The 21817-nt window shown below is 52.1% G+C and overlaps 8 protein-coding genes across 8 annotated transcripts; 6 read left to right on the plus strand and 2 right to left on the minus strand.

Moving 5' to 3' along the window:
• Positions 1–1133: 1133 nt before the first annotated feature.
• TRIVIDRAFT_169678 (uncharacterized protein) lies at positions 1134–2652 on the plus strand (the record flags this gene model as incomplete). Its single annotated transcript, XM_014102701.1, has 2 exons — positions 1134–2030; positions 2086–2652. The coding sequence occupies 2 exons, from the start codon at positions 1231–1233 to the stop codon at positions 2291–2293; spliced, it is 1008 nt and encodes a 335-aa protein (XP_013958176.1).
• A 1561-nt stretch (positions 2653–4213) lies between these two features.
• Positions 4214–4650, plus strand: TRIVIDRAFT_46059 (uncharacterized protein; the record flags this gene model as incomplete). The annotated part of the gene is made up of 2 exons (XM_014102702.1): positions 4214–4352; positions 4424–4650. 2 exons carry the CDS (start codon positions 4214–4216, stop codon positions 4648–4650), a joined length of 366 nt encoding a protein of 121 aa, XP_013958177.1.
• A 1686-nt stretch (positions 4651–6336) lies between these two features.
• Positions 6337–7119, plus strand: TRIVIDRAFT_111642 (uncharacterized protein; the record flags this gene model as incomplete). The annotated part of the gene is made up of 3 exons (XM_014102703.1): positions 6337–6555; positions 6627–6705; positions 6794–7119. 3 exons carry the CDS (start codon positions 6393–6395, stop codon positions 6903–6905), a joined length of 354 nt encoding a protein of 117 aa, XP_013958178.1.
• A 3896-nt stretch (positions 7120–11015) lies between these two features.
• On the plus strand, positions 11016–13374 carry TRIVIDRAFT_58069 (uncharacterized protein; the record flags this gene model as incomplete). The annotated part of the gene is made up of 2 exons (XM_014102704.1): positions 11016–12156; positions 12227–13374. The coding sequence occupies 2 exons, from the start codon at positions 11016–11018 to the stop codon at positions 13372–13374; spliced, it is 2289 nt and encodes a 762-aa protein (XP_013958179.1).
• Positions 13375–13997: 623 nt separating this feature from the next.
• On the minus strand, positions 13998–15833 carry TRIVIDRAFT_76806 (uncharacterized protein; the record flags this gene model as incomplete). The annotated part of the gene is made up of 3 exons (XM_014102705.1): positions 13998–14120; positions 14187–15231; positions 15283–15833. 3 exons carry the CDS (start codon positions 15831–15833, stop codon positions 13998–14000), a joined length of 1719 nt encoding a protein of 572 aa, XP_013958180.1.
• A 444-nt stretch (positions 15834–16277) lies between these two features.
• Positions 16278–17961, plus strand: TRIVIDRAFT_169682 (uncharacterized protein; the record flags this gene model as incomplete). The annotated part of the gene is made up of 2 exons (XM_014102706.1): positions 16278–17613; positions 17672–17961. The coding sequence occupies 2 exons, from the start codon at positions 16409–16411 to the stop codon at positions 17760–17762; spliced, it is 1296 nt and encodes a 431-aa protein (XP_013958181.1).
• Positions 17962–18191: 230 nt separating this feature from the next.
• On the minus strand, positions 18192–19985 carry TRIVIDRAFT_133875 (uncharacterized protein; the record flags this gene model as incomplete). The annotated part of the gene is made up of 2 exons (XM_014102707.1): positions 18192–19204; positions 19322–19985. Coding segments are annotated over 2 exons (1677 nt in total), but the record flags the coding sequence as incomplete, so codon positions are not given.
• Positions 19986–20913: 928 nt separating this feature from the next.
• On the plus strand, positions 20914–21704 carry TRIVIDRAFT_138090 (uncharacterized protein; the record flags this gene model as incomplete). Its single annotated transcript, XM_014102708.1, has 2 exons — positions 20914–21127; positions 21262–21704. Coding segments are annotated over 2 exons (657 nt in total), but the record flags the coding sequence as incomplete, so codon positions are not given.
• Positions 21705–21817: the final 113 nt, after the last annotated feature.

Consider the following 21817-nt stretch of genomic DNA (forward strand, 5'->3'; position numbering starts at 1 on the left):
CATGGCATTGTGTCTTGGGAGAGGCACGACTACTATTGTCTGTTGTCTGTTGTCATGGAGGTCTGAGATAGTGTATCGGTAGTGTATCGGTAGTGGATGCTGATTTCAATGTGAGGACTAGTTTGAATGCCATGATGGTTTGTGTGTGTTGTAAAGGGCTTTTTAATGTTGGAGTCTTCATCTTACTTTCTATTTCGATGCTGGGTATATTCATACTAACTGGCTGCCATGCTATAGATGAAGATGGACTGCTTCGATTGAGGAGGAGGGAGGGAGGGAGGGAGGGAGGGAGGGAGGGAGCCAAGTGCCAACGTCAACGGAATCTCCTGTACAGCCACACTGAATTGAGACAAAGAGAATAAATAATAATATATCAGATTCGGTATCTTGCGCGAGAGGTGCAGCAGCTTTCGAATCCCGCCTGTTGCTATTCTCCAGATGGATTACAAAATCCAGCAAACGGGATTGGAAAACACGGAGTTGGTGCAATTCAGTACTCGTAGTGCTTGGTGGAGGCGGGTATCAGGGCCCTGCTCGCCTAAAGCGGCGCAGTCTTGGCGGATGGGATTCCCGTAGCGCCTTGTCTGCAGCACTAATGTCATGTTAATGTATCGAGGTAGTACGTACGGGGGTAGCAGTGGGACGTGACTTGCAGGAGCAAGTATAGGTACATGTTTGGTGTGTTTGATGTTTGCTTCAATTTACATGTGTTCATTCATCATGTCAGCTCATTAATGCCTATTGTTATAGTGCTTGTGTGCGCCCACGTGCTACGAATGGCATCTATTGATTACTAGCACTAGTAGTTGCTGCAATGCCCTTATTGCTCCCCTAAATCACCTATTAATCAAGTCTGCAAATTAACAGCTGCAAAGCACAGGGCTAAAGACGGATAATGCGGCTTCTGGCGTCGCTGCAAAGCCCCTCTTGGCTCTGGCGAGCTGACGTAGCCTCTGCCAATGTCGCGTGTGCGCCCATCCCCAATCGGGCTGCCTTCGTATCGGATAATCGGCCTGAGGCCACTCCGAGCTGCGACGACGCCCGTTTCGGCCAATCAGCCCGTCGCCACCTCTTTTATCTCCCCAAGTTGAAGCACGTTGACGGTCCTCCCTTCTTAGCCTTTCTTTGTTTTGTTCCCCCACCGAATCGACGATAGAGTCGCATCTTGTCCTTCTTTTCTCGTCGTGTCATTCATCCGCAAACCGCTTCTGAGATTCACCATCCGTCGCCATGCTTTTCAAGCCGCTTGTCCTGGCGGCTGCGGCTGCCGCCTTCGTCATCGTTCCCGAGATATCCGAGAAGGACGAGAGCATCTTCAAGACGCTGCCCGTCGATCCAGAGACGTTCCAGCTGCCCGCCGAGGCGCTGGGCCAGAGCCTCGACGTCCCCTGCAGACAGTGTCGAGGCCGAGACACTCACCTCAAGCTGGACTTTGCCGTCGAGGATGGATCGAGACTGATGGTCAACGGCTTCGAGCTGTATCCCCATGCCGACCCGTGGCGTGATGATTTGGTCGCCGAGGTGGTGCGAGCCAGCGGCGCCGCCAACGAGCGCACTCTGGGCTACAGCCTCGCCGTCCTGCCCAGGGCCAAGGACGAGCAGCAGCAGCTTGAGTTGGTGGACGTCAAGTTGAGGATTATCGAGGTTGGCCACCGGTTTATCGACGACATCCCCACGGTCAAGATTGGCTTGATCAAGGCCACGACTGGCGAGATTGTCATCTCCGACATGCAGATCATGGCCGTGCCCGAGATGCCCTGCCACTCCATGTGGTGCCGCGCCAAGGCTGCCATGAAGGGATTCGGCGGCTGCCACAAGAAGATGAACAATGGCCCTCACCACGAACCCCCCATGGCTCCCAAGGAGGGCCACCACCACCCTCATCACCCTCATCATCACGAGCGACCTCACCACGCCCCCGAGGAGGAGTGGAACTCTCAGCGCGACTGGCGCCGTCTTGTCACCAGCGTCGCCTCTCACATTGTCCTGCCCGTCTTGATGGGCATCACTGCCGGTGTCGGCGTTGCATTGTACGTTTTACTCTTACCATGTCATGTTTTGTTTTCTTGCTAATCTCTACAACAGCCTTGCCATGTTCATGTGCAGCGTTGTGTACCGTCTGAGCATGTTTGTCCGTGGTGCTTCCCCGCGTCGCTCGTGGTGCCCTCACCACCGACGCAACGCCACGCGATTCCTGTCTACTGAAGAGGAGAAGAGGGGCTTGATGGAGGCCAAGGAGGCTCAGGAAACCACTCCGGCTCCGTCTTCCCAAGAGGAGGCAGTCAGCAAATAAAGGAGGGAAGATGATGTGGATGTGATTGATATTTTTTTTCATTGCGTTATTCTTATACCTGTGATGGAATTGCTGGACGACGAATAGGTAGGTGGCCATGTACCACCATTATCAGCTTTTGATGCAAAACGAAACCAGAGAAACCAAGAGATTGGTATATTTTTTCCTATGTGTTCACTGAAGAGAAGATGAGCAGAGCTATGGCACGGCCAGAAGAGGGAGAAGAGCATAAGGCCATATTGTACAACTATCTGACGGACAATTCTGATGTCGAGGGGCGTTTAATACCAAGGGAATAAGCAGATGCCGTGGCATCTTTCTTTCATTAGTTTGACAATGCAATTTTTCCTTTTGTTCACTCCCGCCAGTCTTATAACCTGAATGTGTCCGCCTTTGATGACGCAACTGGGCGAAATGCCCTGTCTGGATCCGAATAGACCGGTCAGCTCCAGCAAACAGACCCTCCTTGTATTCCATCTAGATGCATCTGGACAATGCACTCGTACTGTATTTCGATCCTCCGGAACTCTCAGCCGCGTGGGGCCGGGCCCGGAATGCTGATCCCCGTGTGGGGAGCAAAAGGCAGGCTGTCGAGCAAGCCCACTATGCCCACTCTGCCCACTCTGTCCACTGTGGGGGAAGAAAATCGCTTCTGGTTGGTATTTGGATTACCAAGCTGGTAATTTTCTGGGTCGGTCAGTTTTGTTTGTTTTTGTCTTTTTTGACACTTGGGTTTGATTGCCTCGTTGGGTAATTGGTGTTGGCAGTTTACATGGCGCTTGCATGCATGTGGAGTGACACGGAATTACGACATGTGCCCAACTATAAGTACAGGTAGAAAGGGGCTTTTTTTCGTATGTGTGCGTGTTTTCTTTAGTTGATTGAGGGTCCCTTCTTTTGCGGTGGGATGGGGAATTTTGAGATTGGGGTAGCTTGAATTCACCCGTCGCTTAATTAAACTGCCAGACCGAGTGGGTAGGTCTATGAAGACTGGTTTCTGCATCAAGTTTTAGAGAGTAGAGGTCTTGTACCAACTGTTTTGTTTTCTGCTTGTTGCTGACCGTGCTTTTTCCATCAAACACGTATTATGCAGTCTTGTGACCGACGTGGTGTCCCGTGTGCCGTTTCGCAAGGTGGAAATCATTACGTGGAATTGCTGGATTGGGGCAATGGGTTCTGGCTTGCCCGTAGCTTGCGGGGGATCTGGATCTAGTGAATGCATGTCTTGTATTTGTGCTGTGCTGTATGTGCAGAGAACGCACGGGCTTTTCATTAGTAATTGGCATTAGGTTCTCCAAGGATTGATGGGAGTTGGTCTTGGGTCAGGCATTTGTTAACTGTGTCAAGCTTCATATTGCCGGCAAACACATATCCAGATAGCCTACCTATTGAAGCAGCTCTTTGCTAGAACAACCCGCAAATTATCAACCTAGGTAAAAGAGCCATCTTTTCATACCCGCTGAGAATATCAAATTGGCCGATTCCATTCCATCATTTTGGGTCCTTTACAGTAAGGTATTGTTACTTTTGGTCTGCGGGGGCCGAGACACGTTGTGATTCCCCAACCCCCAAAATCACCCCTCGTTTTTGCTGGCAGCTATTTTTTGGTCTGCCCCTCATTGTGGTGCATGGATCCAGATTGACCGACAGACATACCCTGATTTCAAAGATTATCTGCCGAACCCCAGCCTTTCTCTTTTCCTCTTCCTTTCCCTTTCTTTATTTTTTTCTTCTTCTCTATTCTCCATCTGTTGCTCTTGTTGGATTTCGTTCCTTTTTACCTTTGTCCCTATTGTAAAGCTGCACAATAATAAACAACAACCCTCCACCTGCAGGTCCAAGATGTGGCAGCCATCCTCCGCAAGCGACGAATCATCGCCCTCGCCCAACCCCCCTCAGGGCCACACCAGGACGTTATCGATGAAGCAGAAGAATCCCGGCCGCTGGTTCGCGCAGACGGTCAAGCTCAAGAAGGACCGCGTGGAGGAATACAAGGCCTGCCATGCCAAGGTGTGGCCCGAGGTGCTGAAGCAGATCAAGGACTGCGGCATCGAGGACTGTACGTTATTATGGCTTGGATTGACTTGACAGGATGGAAGAACCTTTATTGACGTGTGTGAACATGAACAGACAGCATTTTCTACGACGACGAGATGGGCTTGCTGTTTGGCACGTTCAAGTACATTGGTTACGACTACGCGGGAGACATGGAGAAGATGGCGGCGAATCCAAAGGTGCGCGAGTGGTGGAAGATGACGGACGACATGCAGGAGAGTCTGGTCAAGGGCGCTGTGAGTTCGGAGGCGGGAGAGCCATCGTGGTGGAGGCCGTTGGAGCAGGTGTTTTTCCAACCCTGAGAGGATCAAACTGAAGGTTTAATACATATAAAATGGTAATGAATGAATAAGGTACGTGTAGATTGCAGCGGAATTGATAAATGGACTTAACCTAGAGTGGACTTGCTGGATAATTATACTCCCTGCTAGAGTCGAAAGCATGTCGGTTTGGATGATGCAAGCAATCTCTATATATTACACGGAGACATGATACCCTGCATTCTTGTCAACGATACCATCTCACGGCATAAAATGAACTCAACAGGAGAGTAGATGCCGTGATGCCATCAATTATCTTCTCGCTGTACGGGCTATCATTACCCCGTAAGCCAGACCCTAGGCGAAAACAGGGTAAGCATTCATGGATGCACAACTCTACTTTTTTGATCCTAGCAGGGATCTGGCCCATAGGTTAAAGCAGTTCTCTCGGGTTCGTTACGCGTTTTGAACATATGGAATGTCTGCCGCAATCCGATATTTAAAACCGAGAATTCTTGCCTTTGTTGTTATGGGAAGAGGGCCAATCGTATTGATGCACTTGTTAGTTTTATCCCAAGAACATGTGCGACAAGTCGGATATCTAGCCTTAGGAGCTGTGTCACGGAATGTCGGTAGTTGCCTGGCCTTTTACGGGTTCATCTATCAGCTCTACTTATACTCTTCGTTATGCAATCTAGGTAATGTGTGCATTCGTTTTACGTTTACTTGCTTGCTATATGTGCGTGGCTAAAGACCCAACTTTCAATGGACGTCTCACTCTACTTTGAATCCTGCAAGAATACATGTGAAGAGAGAGGAAATTATGCTCAACGCTTGAAACAGTCCTCCCTCGACCTTAAATGTAGTCATCCACGGCAATGATAGTAACGATCGTGATGGTATAGTGATCATTCGTTGCGTCAAAAGCTCCGCCGCAAGTTTCCCAGCCTCAAACGTGCCAAATTCTAGACTATGGTGGCTGGAGGGAGGGAGCTTGTTGACTGAGAAATAATAATTAAGCTCTTGCCCTCTTTATGCGATGCGATATTTTAAAATAGGGCTGTTGATTTCTATATCAGAAGAAGCATAATTATCCTAATACACTTCTTTACCTTGAGAATATGTGCAACTAGTGCTACCTGTCGGATGCCTACTCATATTTGATTCCCTTACCTCGGATGTAACTTATCAAATGTCTCAGAATATCGCCACCTACAGCTTATTATATCAACCCTACCTACGCGCTTTACTATAGCCAGCGCGCAACCAAGGCAAGGAGCATATTTACTTTACGTACTGGCTGAAACATAAACCGGAGCCGTGACAAGTAGAACCTGTTCTACGCCCGTAGTATATCACATTGGTTGCTGTCCTTGTATGAGTCTCTGCTTGTGGTCATTATCTGCCGAGCCTCCGGCCACGGGATGAGGAGCCGTGTCTCGGTTTCCAGAGTTGTTACTCGTTGAGTGGTCTCGGCTTTAGTGGGAATGTCTCATCCAGCTCTCTTCCGACGAGAAATCTCGTGAGACTTCATGTAAGGAGGGAGTAGCAACGTCACATTTCACATTAAAACTTGCGATACTCCATGTAAGGAGAGGGGAAGAAACAAGACATTGCATTACACTCGCTGCCTAATATTGAGCCTGAAAATAGCGGTAAGAATCTGGTATAAGAAGAGACGAATCTTCCACTACAAACGACATTTAGACTGCATCCTCTACAGCAAACACTTTGACAATAATACACGTCTAATTCTATACAAACCCTCAGTTTATCCATCCATAATGCGGTTCTACGGCTTCTTCATCTTCGTCGCCTGCCTCGCATCTTCTGTGATGGCCGACACGTACGGTACTACTCCTCTTGCGGCATCTGAAGTCTATGTATGCGAACATACTGGGTTTGGAGGAGCCTGCAGACATCTCGGCGCCCCTCTAGGCGCATGCCGTACGTCCCCTCTCCGTCTTTTTGGCCAAGTAGCACCATTTATGTTCCGTTTATGCTGACAACAAATGAAGAGAATATTCCTGCGGACTTCAACCATAAGGTTTCTGCTGTTCAGCCTAACCAGGCGGCTGGCGTATGCCGCTTCTACGAGTGAGTTCCCCATTCAAATATTTAGACTGGAATGGCTCTCCTTGAGCCTTGTTAAGCACGGGATGGTGATTGACAGTATAAACTTTAGTGATTTCAATTGCGAGGGCAACAGCTTCATCTCAGCGTATCCCGGGGTTAGCAATATTCCCCAAGTGTATCCTTCGTTCAACGACAGGGTCATCTCGTTCCAATGCATCTAGACATGTTGAATAGACTTATCGTGGCTGGAAAGAGAGATTCCATCGAAAGAATCATTGGTATATCATGTAGCATCAGTCTTGCCGTGATGTTTCCGTGTCGGCGAATCAACGGTGGCGGGCCTCAGATGCTTGGAACAGTAGGAGAATTTCTTCTTTAGCTTCGCGACTCTTGCCAAGGCTAGCTAGCTTAATACCAGCTTCGACACCATCATCTACTCCGTAGCTCATTTCATATTTGCACAGTATCATCATTTATCTAGATCACGGCATGCGCCCTGTCATTTAGCAGAAATGGACCCGAATCTGGGCTCCGATTTATAGCGGCAGATCGATCAAGTCACTGCTTCTTTCTACGGTTCCTAGCGAGGATCCCATCGCCTCCTCGTGACATGTCTTAATTGAGCACACAAAGTTTCTTGTTGCTGTTAAATGCTGTTACATGAACCTTATGGGATTTTTTTCCTTTTTCTATTTTCGGCCTGGCAGGGGTCAGGGGCTTGAAGCATCTGCTTGTTCCGTGGTGGATCTCGTTGGTGTGATGAGAGGCAGGGTTGTGGATTTTGCCGCAAGGTCGGAGCGTTTTGAACAGATTGCTGGCGCCAAGACGTATCAATGGATATGTAAGCGTCATGCCACAAAATGAAGTCATGGAGGGACATGTTTATGCCTGTTGGTCGTATTTGGGCGAGTGGTTGCGTATACCGGCGGTTGGTTGGACGGGAACTTCTGCCTCCAGTAAGTGCCGCGGAGTGCAAATACTGTAAGCAGCATCTGTGAGATTTCCCCTGTATCCTGGAAGCTGGTTCCACCACGCACTCGTATTATAGAGCTGCTGTACATAGTATGTACATACAGTATCTCGCTCGTGCGAACCAACGCCCTAATCTGCAAGTAATGTCTCGTGTCCTTTTTTTTTTTTTGCCTTTGTTCTGCAGATCGCGCCATGGCTCCAGGGGGAACCTTGCGGCGGGAAAGGGTGTGACATGCCAATGGAAATTACAAGCAAGCACTATTATAGGTCTGGTACTCCGTACTATTCACAAATCAGCATCCCGTATTCTGCAGCCCCCATATCACATGGGTTGCTTTATCTAATGGCGCTCGGTAGTATATAGCTTCCAGTACAGGATCAGTTATCACGGCGGTTTCCGAGGTCCGTCGTACAGTACAGTAGAGACGGTGGTGACGTAGCAAGGGCTCAAAGCTGTTACATGAGCTCGCTGCCAAGATCTGATGGTCCAACACGCATCCCAAACAGAATATACTTGTAAGCAGAGCAGGGCGGAACTAAGAATAGCTGTGGCGCCGGGCTGGCAGCTAGCTGTGGTGGAATGTCTCTTCTGGAAGCCATGTGAAGCCATGTGGATCGGCCGAGATGCGTGAATTGAAATCCAAGACAAGGCAGATGACGCTGAAGCTGTGCCGCGCCCAAAGCTGAGCAATAGCGCCATCGGAGAGTCGTAAGCTCGAAACCAGATGAAGCGTCGCGGCGAATATTTGAGTTGGGGTGACTAATAATTGCCCGGATCCATGGCGTGAAGCTGAAGCTGAGCAGAGTGTGTAACTCCTAGGTATTAGGCGGCCAGGGGAGAGTGGCTGAGCCCGTCTTTCTTGTCTTTGTTGACGGCAGAGATACATCCCTGGTACCTGCCCACGTGAGAGCACATGCATGCACGTGTGTCTGAGCGCATGCATTGCATCTGTCTAGGCCGGTTGGGACGGCCATGTCTCACTGCGAGCAACAATAGCGAGCGAGAGAATTTTCGCGGGAAATGGCCAACGCTGAACTGGCTCTGAAATCGAATTGGTGCAAAAGTAAAAATGATAATGGCCGAAAAAGTAGGCGAATGAAAAGGCCTCGTGCAGCTGCGGGTGCTGCAGGAACAGCGGCGCTAGTGTTTTGCCTTTACAGCGTCTGTTCAGGGGTTGGACGGGGACTAGGGGGATGGTGGAGGCGGTACCGGTACCTGTGGGAGAGCTGTGGTCTGCACCGCGAAGCTGGTACCTTGGGGTGAAGTGAGAGCTGGAGAGCTGTTTCTTTTCTTTTTTTTTGCGATTCCGTTGGTTTTTGGTGTTTTACTTTCTTCTTTTTCACGCTTTGCTGATACACGTACTGTACGCGTATCCCTCAATAGGTAGATACCTGGTACTCCGTACATGCTCTTATTCTCCTACAATGCTGCTCCTGGATGAACCTTGAAAGAACCAAACTTGCATCGCTTGGCAGGGCCAGCTTCAAACAAACAAACAACACCCGTGTTTGCGGAAATTGATTGGCAGATAACTCCATCGATGCGGCCGACTGCGCATCATCTCATGCTGCGTCCCCTTCCCAGCCAGCTTTGTTTGATAAAGAATCCAGTTTTTTCCGTGGTTGCGTGGATATCCCTGCTGCATGTACTGGTACCGCCGCTCCGCGCCCCCATCTCAGGCCCGACTCCAGCAATTACAGAACCTTAGCGAAGCTCCCCACAAACAACGTGCAGCCAGGCCCAGGAACAGCACCCTGCCCTGCCTCATGCGTCGCCCCAATAGCCCGTACCGTACCAGTACCCGTACCAGTACCAGTACCTGTATCCCTACCAGAGCTAGCACCCAGAACCCAGAACCCAGAACCTGGACCTGGACGCACCTAAACTGCCGCATCGTCGTCCTTCTCCTCTTCGTCTCCTCTTCTGCCTCCCCCCAATATCCAGAGTCTTCGCTGGCCGGCCACTCTACTCTATTCACAACCGTCTGGCTGGGCCATCGTCCGACCCAAGGCAGAGCGCAGAGCACAGAGCAGTGCCAGCCTCGCCTGCTCGTATTATCTCCCTCGCCCCATATCCATCTCCATCCCGGCCCTTGAGCGCCTCGCTCGCCAATCCTCCTCCTCTTCCGTTTCCCCCCCAGTTCTTGTTTTCTCGCTTGCGTTAACCTTCACTCTTTCTTTCTTTTTCTCATCACCAGCTGCTAGTCGCTGCTGCTGCTAACTATTCGATTCCCCGCTTTCATTAATTTTTTTTTTCTCGTCGATTTATTTTTTTATATTTTTTTTTCTCTTCTCTTTCTGCCGTTGTCCCTGTTCTGTTCCCGGTGAATACTCGCCATTTCTGTTTCGTAGGTACGTTTTCTGCTGCTCATTCACGACTACCACCTTGCCCAGACATCTGCACATCGTTCGATTTTCGAAAGTCCTCTTTCGATCTACATGTTTCATGCGAATCCTGAAACCCGTCGAATTCCTGCTCTACACCTGCTCCAATTCTCACAACTGCCCCGGTCACCGACTCACCCATCACAGACACTCTGCCTCGTCCTTCTAGCCTTTTGCAGCGACTTCGAGAAACCGTGATACAAGACAGCGGCCGTGTCGATCTTGTACCCTCGAATCAACTCCAGGCCCAATCACGACAGCAATTCCACCGTCATTTCCCAACCACACTTGTGTTGTAGCACAGCAGGACAGTGCGTCGAATCAGCCGTCGAGCAGGACTTCTTCCCATTTCATCAGCAGTGATTCCGTTACATCTCCCGAGATTGAGCATTTCACCCAGACGTCAAGGTACGAGACAGCCGTTACTGGAAGCGTCTGCACGCCCCCTTTGCTTCGCCCTACTATTCGTTACTTGATCTTTTTGCATTGATTTTCGGCTTGCTGTAGTCATCAGGACTTGTTTTTAATGCAAGAGCTTGGCTCATGTCTAATATTCGTTGTTTGCAGATTCCACTCATTAATCTGACTGTGCGGCTGTGATAAATAACGCCCTCAGAACTACCAAAGCGACTTGGCCCCAACTCCAATGCTTTGCGTCTCTTCATTCGTTTCAATCGTTTCAACTTCATCTCATCCAGTTCGTGACTGGATCCACCTCTGCCAGTGCAACCAATTTGGTTTCAGCTAGATCGGTTACCAGCAGAACCCCGTTTATGCAACTCGCACCTTAGACATCACCGTTGAATCATCGACAAACTATTCAACATCATCACTCCGAATGATTGGTAACTGGATTCGACGATATGAGTCAGGAGTATAATGGAAGCAGGGATTGGCCGGCACAATCTCTGCCGTCCTCTCAAAACCCACGGGACAACGCCCAGGTTGGCTTCCCATTCAGCAGCGAGTCCAACATGCGCGAGCAGCGGCTGAGACACAACGCGAGTCCGAGTGACGATACACCACCTCAGGATGTGATACCGCCCAACTCGACGAGGTCAAGACCTCCAAATGGTCAGAATGGCATTGCTGCAAGGACGATTCAACGACCATCGCCAGCTCCTCAGTGGCCACTTCAAAGCCCCCCCGCAGCATCACCTCCAGATGCTGATTCATACCGCCCACCGCCTGACCGACCTCGAGCACCTCCTCAAAGACCACAGCGCCCGAGCTTAGTCCCATCCATGGTAGACCAATCCCGCCAACACCAACCGACTCCCTCATTCCGTGTCCCAGGAGGACCCGAGAGCCCATCGGAGCCAGTTGACAGCCCCTCCTCAGAAACCTCAGCCCCCCCGAGGAGAAGTGCAAATCTGGGGCCACCGCCTTCCAGCAGAAGAGGGCAATCATCTTTTTACTCCGCGGCGTCCTTTGTTTCTCCGATTCCAGAAGAAGACTCAGCCTATAAATCCCACAACTCTTACGCCTCGAGCGCGGCCATGCCAGATGCTTGGAGAGTCGACTCTGCGGGTGCTAGCCCAACTTTCCACGGAGCATTCTACGAAGAATCCCTGACGGACAGGACTAGGAATTCCGGAGCAGACGATTATAACGACGAAAGCGGCCTTGTTTCCGGCCGGGAAGAATATGCTATGCAGACGCTCTCCAATCCCAAGTCTGGTGGAAACAAGTTAGCTTCTGCCAATCCGTTCATTGGGGGAACCGGCCTTGTGGACGAATCCACAGACTCTTCTACCAACACCTCCTTCACCAACAGACAAACCCCGGCAACCACCCCTGGCATGGCAAGCCACATTGCGGGTGTCGCTCTTAACAAAGGCAACAACACAATGGACCCGGATGCTTTACGCAGAGCTGCTGGATCCCCACAGCCGACGAGCCGCCTTTCTGCAATCCGACGCCCACCAAGGCTGGATATAGACGCGGTTCGAGAAGCTGAGTCAAGAGGAAGTCTTACTAGCTTGCCAGACCTGATCCGACGTGCCACCCGGTTAGCCTCGATGATCGACAAGGGCAAACGCCCATCAAGTCGCCTCGATGAACTCGACTTCTTTAGCGAAAAAGCGGGTGGCGACAGAATGAAGCGTTCGTATGGTATGTCACTTCACACGTCTGGTTTACTCATTTGACATTTGACTTGCGGCTAACCTTGGATGAATATCAGATGAACGCTATCAGTCGGGCTTTTCAGATATGCTGGCTGCCTTCCCCCCTCCTGTACAGACTCCTCAGCACACTGGCCGCGGCCCCATGGGTTCTTGGCCTCTTGTGCCAGGAAACAACTTTGTGACGGGCCGTGAGAAATTCTCGGTGACTCCTGAGGATCAGGCGCCAGCCAAGCCAAAAGGTCGTCGGTGTTGCGGGTTGCCCTTGTGGGGATTCATTCTGATCATCCTGCTTATGCTATGCATCATTGCGGCCGCCGTCGTTGTTCCCCTGGAATACTTTGTGTTCAAGAACCTGGGCAACCACGAAAAGTCGACGGGTGTCAACCTCGACACGTGCGCAAAGACTCTGCCGTGCCTGAATGGCGGAAGCGGCGTTGTCGTCAACAACACATGCTCGTGCATCTGCACCAATGGCTTCACCGGCGCCAACTGTGGCTCAAGTGGCTCCGCGGGCTGCACAACGACAAACTTGATTCCCACGGATGGCTCTTCTCATATTAACAATGTCACCCTCGGCTTGGCCATTCCACGCATCATCGCTGACTCTAACAAGAATTTTTCTATTCCTCTTGTGGGAACGAGCATCTTGGCCAAGTTTAACACAGCAAACCTCTCTTGCATCGCGCAAAACGCCCTTGTTACTTTTGACGGCCAGTCGACGAGAACAGGCCTGGCTACTGCTATAGTTCAGAATACTGACGACTCGACCAAAGGCAAGAAACAGGCTGGCGATGATTCTGCGCCATCACCCGTGCTCACTTCCCGGCAGTTGGAAGCCGCTCAGGGCGAAGCACCCGTGTTGGCTCGAAGAGCCTCAGCATCGAGCTCGTCCCCCTCTCCCCAGCAGACCAGCCTATTCACAGTTACTCAAGAAGTTCTCGACTTTGCTCGTACAGCAGTACTGTACGTCCTGCAAGAAGACAGTGTCGACGCTGCCAACACCGCTCAGACTCAGCTCCAGCAATTTTTCACAGAAGCCACTCAGTCCATCACCAAGTTCGGCTCCCAAGTGACTGTGAAGGAGGCGTCTAGCATCTCTATCGGAGGAAATAGGACTGTTAATCTGGTCGACACCAAGGTTAACATTGGCCAAGGTCCCGTGGGAGGCAAAACAACGTCTAAACGTAGCCTCTGGGACTTTTGAGGGGAGATGCCGTTTGGAATCCTCCTAAAAGGATACAAGCACAAAGCAATCTCAGTCAATCTATCCATACCAAAAAAAGGTTCATACGGCGGCCAATACAGGGGTTGGCGAAAACCCCATTGTACAAACTTGGGACAAAACAGTAATATCAGTTGAAATTGGGTGGGGAGGTTATTTGTTGACAATGAGACGTAAGATGCAAAAGGGCAATACGATTGGGAAATCTTGTATAAGCATGTCATGGACTCTCTTTTATTTTTGAAACCTTTTTTTCCCTCTTCTTTTTTTTATCTCACTTTTTTCTTTCTTCTTTTTTCATGTGCATTTACATATGCAAAGAACGGGTGGTAAGGCGAGATTAGCGCGGGCGTTTTCATCAGAGGGCAGACTAGATTACCCGATATCAATATCACGGCGGTTCTACTACTGCTACGACTTCGGATGGAAAGCAGTCGGGCGAGCTTTGATGAATGTGTAGCTAGTCGTGAAATGTACATAGATGTCTAATACTGAAAGGGAATAACCAAAAAAACAACAACGAGGTTGTTTGCATGTTTACATGGGTAGTATATTATCTTTTACATGTTTTTTTATAATCCTTTTTTTTTTCTCTTTTCTTTTTTTTACATTCGGAAGACACCGAACTTGGTGTCTCCAGCCTTGACCTCATTGCGGCCACCCATGGCGGCTCTCAATCCGAGACCAAGATACTGGCGGGTGTGCTGGGGAGGGATGATGCCGTCGTCCTATTTAAGTCATGATTGGTTAGCTTCTGTATTTACATGTGAATATATATGATGACGACGACTTACCCAGAGACGAGCAGAGGAGTAGGTAGCCTCGCTCTCACGCTCAATGCGAGCCTTGAGCTCAGGATCGGCAGCCTTGCCAACCGTCTCCATGACGGAAGTCAGCTGTTCGCTACCCATGACACCGACGCGGGCATTGGGCCACATCCAGAGGAAGCGCGGGCTGTAGGCTCGGCCGCACATGCCGTAGTTGCCGGCGCCGTAGCTGCCGCCGACGACGACAGTGAACTTGGGCACGTCGGCACAGGCGACGGCGGTGACGAGCTTTGCGCCGTGCTTGGCGATGCCGTCACGCTCCGAGGCGGAACCGACCATGAAGCCCGAGATGTTCTGCAGGAAGACGAGGGGGATGCCGCGCTGGGCGCACAGCTCGATGAAGTGGGCGCCCTTGACCGAGGACGAGGCGAAGAGGATACCGTCGTTGGCGACGATGCCGACCTTTTGGCCGTAGATGGAGGCGAAGCCGGTGACGAGCGTAGTGCCAAAGTCACGCTTGAACTCGGCAAACTCAGAGCCGTCGACGATGCGGGCAATGATTTCGCGGATGGGCATGGGCTTGCGCAGGTTAGTTGTGGCAATGCCCATCAGCTCGTTGGGGTCGTAAAGCGGCTCGGCGTAGGTGGCCGCGGGAGGCTGCGTCGAGGCGGATCGGGCCGGCCAGTTGAGGTTGGAGATGCTGCGGCGAGCAAGGGTGATGGCGTGGGCATCGTCCACGGCCAGGTAATCGGTGACACCAGACACAGACGAGTGCATCTTACCACCGCCCAGGTCCTCGTGACTGACAACCTCACCCGTGGCGGCCTTTACTAGCGGCGGGCCGGCGAGGAAGATGTGGCCCTGCTCCTGGACGATGATGCTCTCGTCACTCATGGCGGGCACGTATGCGCCTCCGGCCGTGCAGGGGCCCATGACGACGGAGATCTGGGGGATGCCCTGGGAGGACATGCGGGCCTGGTTGTAGAAGATGCGACCAAAGTGGTTCTGGTCGGGGAAGACGTCGGCCTGGTGGGGGAGGTTGGCACCGCCGCTGTCGACGAGGTAGATGCAGCTGATGGAGGTGTTAGTTTGGGTAATTCAGTTCAATTCATGCAACACTCACGGCAGTTTGTTCTCCTGGGCCACGGCCTGGGCTCGCAGGTGCTTCTTGACGGTGATGGGATAGTAGGTGCCGCCCTTGACGGTGCTGTCGTTGGCCACGATAACGCAGGTGACGCCCTCGACAACGCCCACACCGGTGATGATGCCACCCGCAGGCACTTCGGCCTCTGGATACAGCTCGTGGCCGGCCATTGGCGACAGCTCCAGGAATGTGGTGCCGGGGTCGATGAGGGCAGCAACTCGGTCTCGCGGCAGCATCTTGTTGCGGGCAATGTGCTTGTCGCGGGCCTTCTGCGAGCCGCCCTTCTGGATGGTCGTCGTCAGCTCCTGCAGGCGCGCCGTGACCTCGGCCATCTGGCGCTCATTCTCCTTGAACTCCTCGGACGAGGCATCGACGTTTGTCTGCAGGCGCGAGATGGCAGCGGCCTGGTGAGGCGGCGTGAGCGTTGCGGCGCTGCGACGCAGCAGCTGTGATGACGGCGAAGCCTTAATTGAGGGACGCAGCGCGTGGGACAGGCGCAGGGCCTGGCGGCAGGGCCGTGAGAGCGACATGGCGATTTGGGCGATTGAAAGGAAGACTGAAGCAAGCAATTGAAACCCCAAGCAAGAAAAGAAAAAGAGCTGCTGCTGATGCCTTTGATGCTTTTCTCGTTTTCCCTTTTCTGCAGCCGAAGCCTGACCTCTACTGACGTCTTCGGCTGTTGCAGCGTCCCAAGCCGCCACAAGCCGCCTGAAGCCGGGGAAGCCCGAAGGACCGACAGGCCGTTGGCAGGCACAACGCAGCAACTGCTGGGGAAGGCACCTCGGCTTAGTAGCGCTTGCAGCTTTACGGCTCTTGCCCATGCAGCTCATCTTAGCTCATCACCATCCCTTTTCCATTTTCTTTTTCTTCCTTTTCGCTTATTACTTTCATACTGCCTTGTTCTTCTTCCATCTTCATCCTTTTGTCAATCTCCTCATCATCATCTCTCCCTCTCTTGGCCTGTCTACAGAAATCGTCAACTCAGCTCAGGCCAATTCGCTGTGACATCACCCGGCACAACCTCACAAAATTTCACACGCCTCTAACGCCGCTGCTAGCCAGCTCTCTCTTTTACTCTCTCTCTCTCTCTCATCCAACCATCACCATGGCCAGCCTCAGAACCTTCTCCAGACTCGCCCGCCCCGTGCGGCCATCCATCTCCCTCCGCCCAGCCGTCGTCTCCCCAGCCTCTTCAATCTCATGCCAGAAGCGACTGCACTCCCAGAAGCACCCCAAGGGCTTCACTCCGCCCTCACAAGAGGAGCTGGACGAGCTGCGCGAGCGTGTCCACGACTTCACCCGCCGCGAGATCCCCGAGGAGCTTGCCGCCAAGACCGACAAGTCCAATGCCTTCCCCATGGAAATGTGGGAGAAGATGGGTGAGGCGGGCTTCCTGGGAGTGACTGCTGATGAGGACTACGGCGGTCTGGGCATGGGCTACCAGGCTCACTGCATTGTGCTGGAGGAGATGTCGCGCGCCTCGGGCTCCATCGCCCTGAGCTACGCTGCTCACTCGCAGCTGTGCGTCAACCAGATCTCTCTCAATGGTTCTCCCGCGCAGAAGGAAAAGTACCTACCCGGCCTGATCGCCGGTACCAGCGTCGGCGCCCTGGCCATGTCTGAGTCCGGGTCCGGATCCGACGTGGTGAGCATGCGCACCTCGGCCAAGGCTGTTGACGGTGGCTATCTGCTCAACGGCACCAAGATGTGGATCACCAACGGCCCGGATGCCCACGTCATTGTCGTCTACGCAAAGACGGAGCCTGAGAAGGGCTCCAAGGGCATCACTGCCTTCCTGGTCGACACCAAGGCCAAGGGCTTCTCCTGCGCTCGCAAGCTCGACAAGATGGGCATGCGCGGCTCCAACACCGGCGAGCTCGTCTTTGAGGATGTCTTTGTCCCCACCGAGAACATCCTCGGCAAGGTCAACGGCGGTGTCCGCGTCCTCATGGAGGGTCTCGATCTTGAGCGCCTGGTCCTCAGTGCCGGACCTCTGGGTATCATGCAGGCCGCTCTCGACGTCGCCCTGCCCTTTTCCCACCAGCGCAAGCAGTTTGGCCAGCCCATTGCCCACAATCAGCTGATCCAGGGTCGTCTTGCCGACATGTACACCAAACTGCAGGCCTCGCGCGCCTACACATACAACACCGCCCGCATGGTCGATGAGCAGGGCATCATCCGCACCCAGGACTGTGCTGGCGCCATCCTCTACGCTGCCGAGAGGGCGACGGAGTGCACCCTTGACTGCATCCAGCTGCTGGGTGGTATGGGCTACACCGAGGAGATGCCCGCATCTCGACTGCTAAGAGAGTAAGTTTTCTTGTTTCAACTTTCATCGTTTGACTTTTTGCTAACCGGTCTGCTTTAGTGCTAAGCTGTACGAAATTGGAGCTGGTACCTCGGAGATCCGCAGAATGGTCATTGGACGTACCTTTAACAAGCAGTATGCCAATGCTTGAGTCCAGCTGAGCCAATGGTAAAAGAGAAATAAAATAAAAGACGAAAGAAAAAAAAGTTGAAAAATCTTTCAAGTGTTATTGGGATACACTAGAATGATACATGAGTGCATATTTTGCTACTTGTATAACAATGTTGATACAGCGACATTTCTGTATATAGTCGGATTTGATATCAATTCAAAAACACTTGTAAAAGTTCATGACCTGACTGATGATTCTGTTTCCCAAGATAACATTACTGCAAGACATCCTATCCCACCACTTCTTTCCATCTCGTCTACCCCGTAAACTACAAATACGCACTACTTACACCCACGGTCTCACTCGAAGAGGCTCTCAAATCGCGGCAGTCATGTTCATCCCTACACTCCAATCTTGGCCATCTTCATTAGACCTCTTGGCAAGCGTCTGGTCGCAATTATCGGTCCACGGGTCACAATCGGCAGGGCAGTCGAACTCCTTTGCCTGGATCCTGCCGTCGTCAAAATAGTTGCGGACAGCCTCCCAGGTGCACCGGCTCGGCCCGCCGCCCCATGTGGTGTGCCCCATAGATTGCTGGATCAGGAGGCCCGACTCGGGATGTCCCTTGGCCATGGCACGGGCGGAGCTGAGGGGCGTGACCGGGTCGAGGCGGTTGCTGAGGAACAGCAGCGGCGCGGCGGGCCTCGCGAAGTAGAGCGGCTCGGAACGGGGGGCGGGCGTCACAAAGGGGCTGCGGTACTCCCATTTGGAGCGGAACGGCCAGCTTGAGCAGGCAAAGCGGAAGGTTGCGAAGAAGGGACCGAAGAGTCTCGATATTTTCTCCTGCTTCTGGATGTGCTTGTTCCAAAAATCGATGTCGTGGTTACGAAGGTCGATGCTGTCGCTGCAGGCGACGGCCCATGTTCCCTCGGGCTTGAACTGCTGTGAGCCTATCTCACACATGTCTCCAACCTTTGCAACAGTCCCGTCGACCAGGCTTGCCATGAGAGTCAAGTTGCCCTTGATCATTCCCTCGTAGAGGGCCAAGGCGAGAGGCTGAAATTTCTTCACAGGATCGTGCAGTGCGTCGCCAGCAGCAACGAGAACATCGGACCCCCTAATGACCAAGGGGCTGCCGTTGGCCGAGGGCACTGCCACCGGGTAGCGGTTGAGGCCGTCGCGGCCAGTGATCCATTCCCAGAAGCGCTGTTGGGCTTCTTTGGGGGTTTTGTAGGACAAACGAAAGGGGCAATTGGTGACGGAGGCGTCGAAGCACCCCCGCCAGAATTCATCAAACATCTTGTCTGTATCCTTGAGAGCGGTGCTTCCATCTCCATTATAATAGTCTTTAGCATCAACCACACCGTCGAGGACCATGCGTCCAACGCGGCCCGGGAACATGGATGCAAAAGTGTTGCCTAAGGCGGTGCCGTATGAGAAGCCAAGATACTGAATCCGCGGCACGGGGTTGTTTTTGTCTTCTGGGCCACGCATTGAATGAAGCTCCTTCTTGGAATTTCCTTGAACTTGTTCGCCATCTTTCGCGTTTTCTCCTTGGGATTCTGCTAATCGCCGATACTTTTGTGAGCGCCTCTTACCCAGTCTCTGGCCAGCCTCGCTCTTCCTCAGCTCGTCAATTTTGTCTATCATCTCCACCATGTCGCGGGCTACGCTTGGAGTGCCGACGTATTCCAAAGTCTTATTCAGCTGTTCGTCAGCCTTACAGCGGTTGGAATAGAATTTCATGAGGCCTAGTCCATAGGAGATGGCGGTGTTACCAGAGGTGAGCGAACCTTTGCCCCGGTCTTCAAGGATCCAAGCATTGCGAGCAAAGTCATTGGAGCGGAAACAATCACTGACTGGGGCTGTGTTTCCAACACCGCGGGGATCAAAGGACAAAATCTCATAGTACCGAATGCCGGGCTTGTCAGTGAGCTTCTGCTGGACGGACCTGGCTGCCCCCTTTACGGCTGTATTAACACCAGAAACCCCGGGGCCGCCAGGGTTGAAGATGACGGTGCCACCAAAGGTCGGGTCGTCATCTGGCACAGCAGCAGGCAGCTTCACTATGGCGATGGCGACGGTGCGTTCGTCTTCGAGGTTTAACCAGTCAAGGGGGACAAGCAGGCGAGCGCACTTGAAGCCGTCGTAGCAGTTGTGATACTCGAGCTGCTTGCTTGGGACGATAGAGCCCCAGTCAAATACTTTGGGGGATGAATATGTAGCATTTGAAAGACTAGCAGAGACCAAAGAGGCTACTGGGAGCAGCGATGGCAGCAACATGGTTGTTGGAGTATGATGGTGATGGGGGTCAATTAGTGGTATTCAGAAGCAGCTGACTGCCGGTGTTTTCAAATGCGATGAGCAGAAGTCTAATAGCACCTTGAGCTAGAAGAGAGGATCAGGCATTTATATGAATAACCGGATCCAGAACTCTCCTGACGAGTATAAAGCTGGAGCCAAATGCGAGGCTGAAGCTTCCATCTGGCTGGCCACGCAAATCTCTCCACCGGGCATTTTCACTTTGGCACTCTGGCTAGACGTTATCTGCGGCGACATGGCGTAGAACGTAGATGCTCTTGTTCGGGGCTGAAATGTGGGAAAGGTTAAGATGAGGCTGGTGATATGGGGAGGGCATAGAAGTATAACAGCAGAGCCTGAGGTACTAAAAGAGACTGGAAGGTACGAGGGAATCTGATGGGACGTACCTTTTGGAGACACCACATAGACGGAAAGAACTAGGTACAACAGCTGAGGTACATCACCGGTGTGGGTGGCAGCGCTCCAACAAATTACTTTATTTTTTCTTGTAACTTTTGATTTGCCCTTTTCAGCTACAAGGCTGACCATTAAACAAGCTTTGGTACCTTTACACAGATTACGCGTATAGATAGCATGAAGCCGATTTATGATTTATTCGAATTAGGAAATGCAGAAGAGAGAAACAGGACAGTGCACTAGACTTGGCAACCACTGATTGATTACATGATCACCGTTTCCTTTACTCACTTGTTACTGACTCACTCATACTCATTCACATCAAAACACCACACAAACAGCATCACCGCCATGCCTCCCACCATCGTCCTCATCCGCCACGCCCAGGCCCTCCACAACGAAACCCATAAGTCCCCTCCTCTATAAACCCCTTCAACTACAAATAAATAAAAAAAAATAACAATCCCTTCCACAGAACTACTCCATCCCCGACCCCCGTCTCACCGACCTCGGCATCCAGCAATGCGGCCAGCTCCGCCACAACCTCTTCCAGCGCTTCTCGTCCTTCCAGGGCCGCATCGCCGTCGTTGCGAGCCCCATGACGCGCACGCTGCAGACGGCCAGTTTGGCGGCCGATTGGCTTGTTGAGCGCGGTATCAAGATTGAGGCGGACGCCGATTGGCAGGGTATGTGAATCCGACTTATACCGTATTCAACAACACTCTACTACCTACTCTATATTTACCAAATGTCCCCATCATTTACACCACTTCAAATCACCATACCACATTGTCAAGCTAAATCTCATAAAATCCCACAGAACTCTCAGCGAAGCCCTGCGACACAGGCACTCCCCTCTCCTACCTCCCCCTCATCAAAGACAACCAGACCAAACACCAATTCTCATCCCCCTGCTACGACTTCTCCGCCGTATCGCCTCTCTGGCCGGACAAGACCACGTCTCCCGCCGCTAGAGATCTCTTCGGCTACACCCGCTCTGCAGTTCTGCGCCGCGGCCGCCGCGCTCTCGAGAAGCTGAGCAAGAGACCAGAGGACCTGATCTTTGTGTTTTCGCACTCGGCGTTTTTGAGGTCGGGGGTCTCGGGGTGGTGGTATTACAATGCGGATTACCGCATCTTTACGTTTGATGAGCAACTAGGGCTGAAGATTGATGAGTCGACGCTGGAAGGGGGCATGGGATGGTCGTGGAATAAGAGGGCTGAGCTGGGCAGTGAGGTTCCGGAGGATGTGGAAGAAGTAGTTGAGAATGGTCACAAGAATTGAGCCATTCTGATTAAGATGGCTTTGCATAGACTAGTGATTTTTCTCAGTGTCAAAGGGCTACACATGTGCATAGTAAGTAGATGATTGAATAG

Source organism: Trichoderma virens, assembly GCF_000170995.1.
Source record: "Trichoderma virens Gv29-8 chromosome Unknown TRIVIscaffold_5, whole genome shotgun sequence".
In the NCBI taxonomy this organism is placed as follows: Eukaryota; Fungi; Ascomycota; class Sordariomycetes; order Hypocreales; family Hypocreaceae; genus Trichoderma; species Trichoderma virens.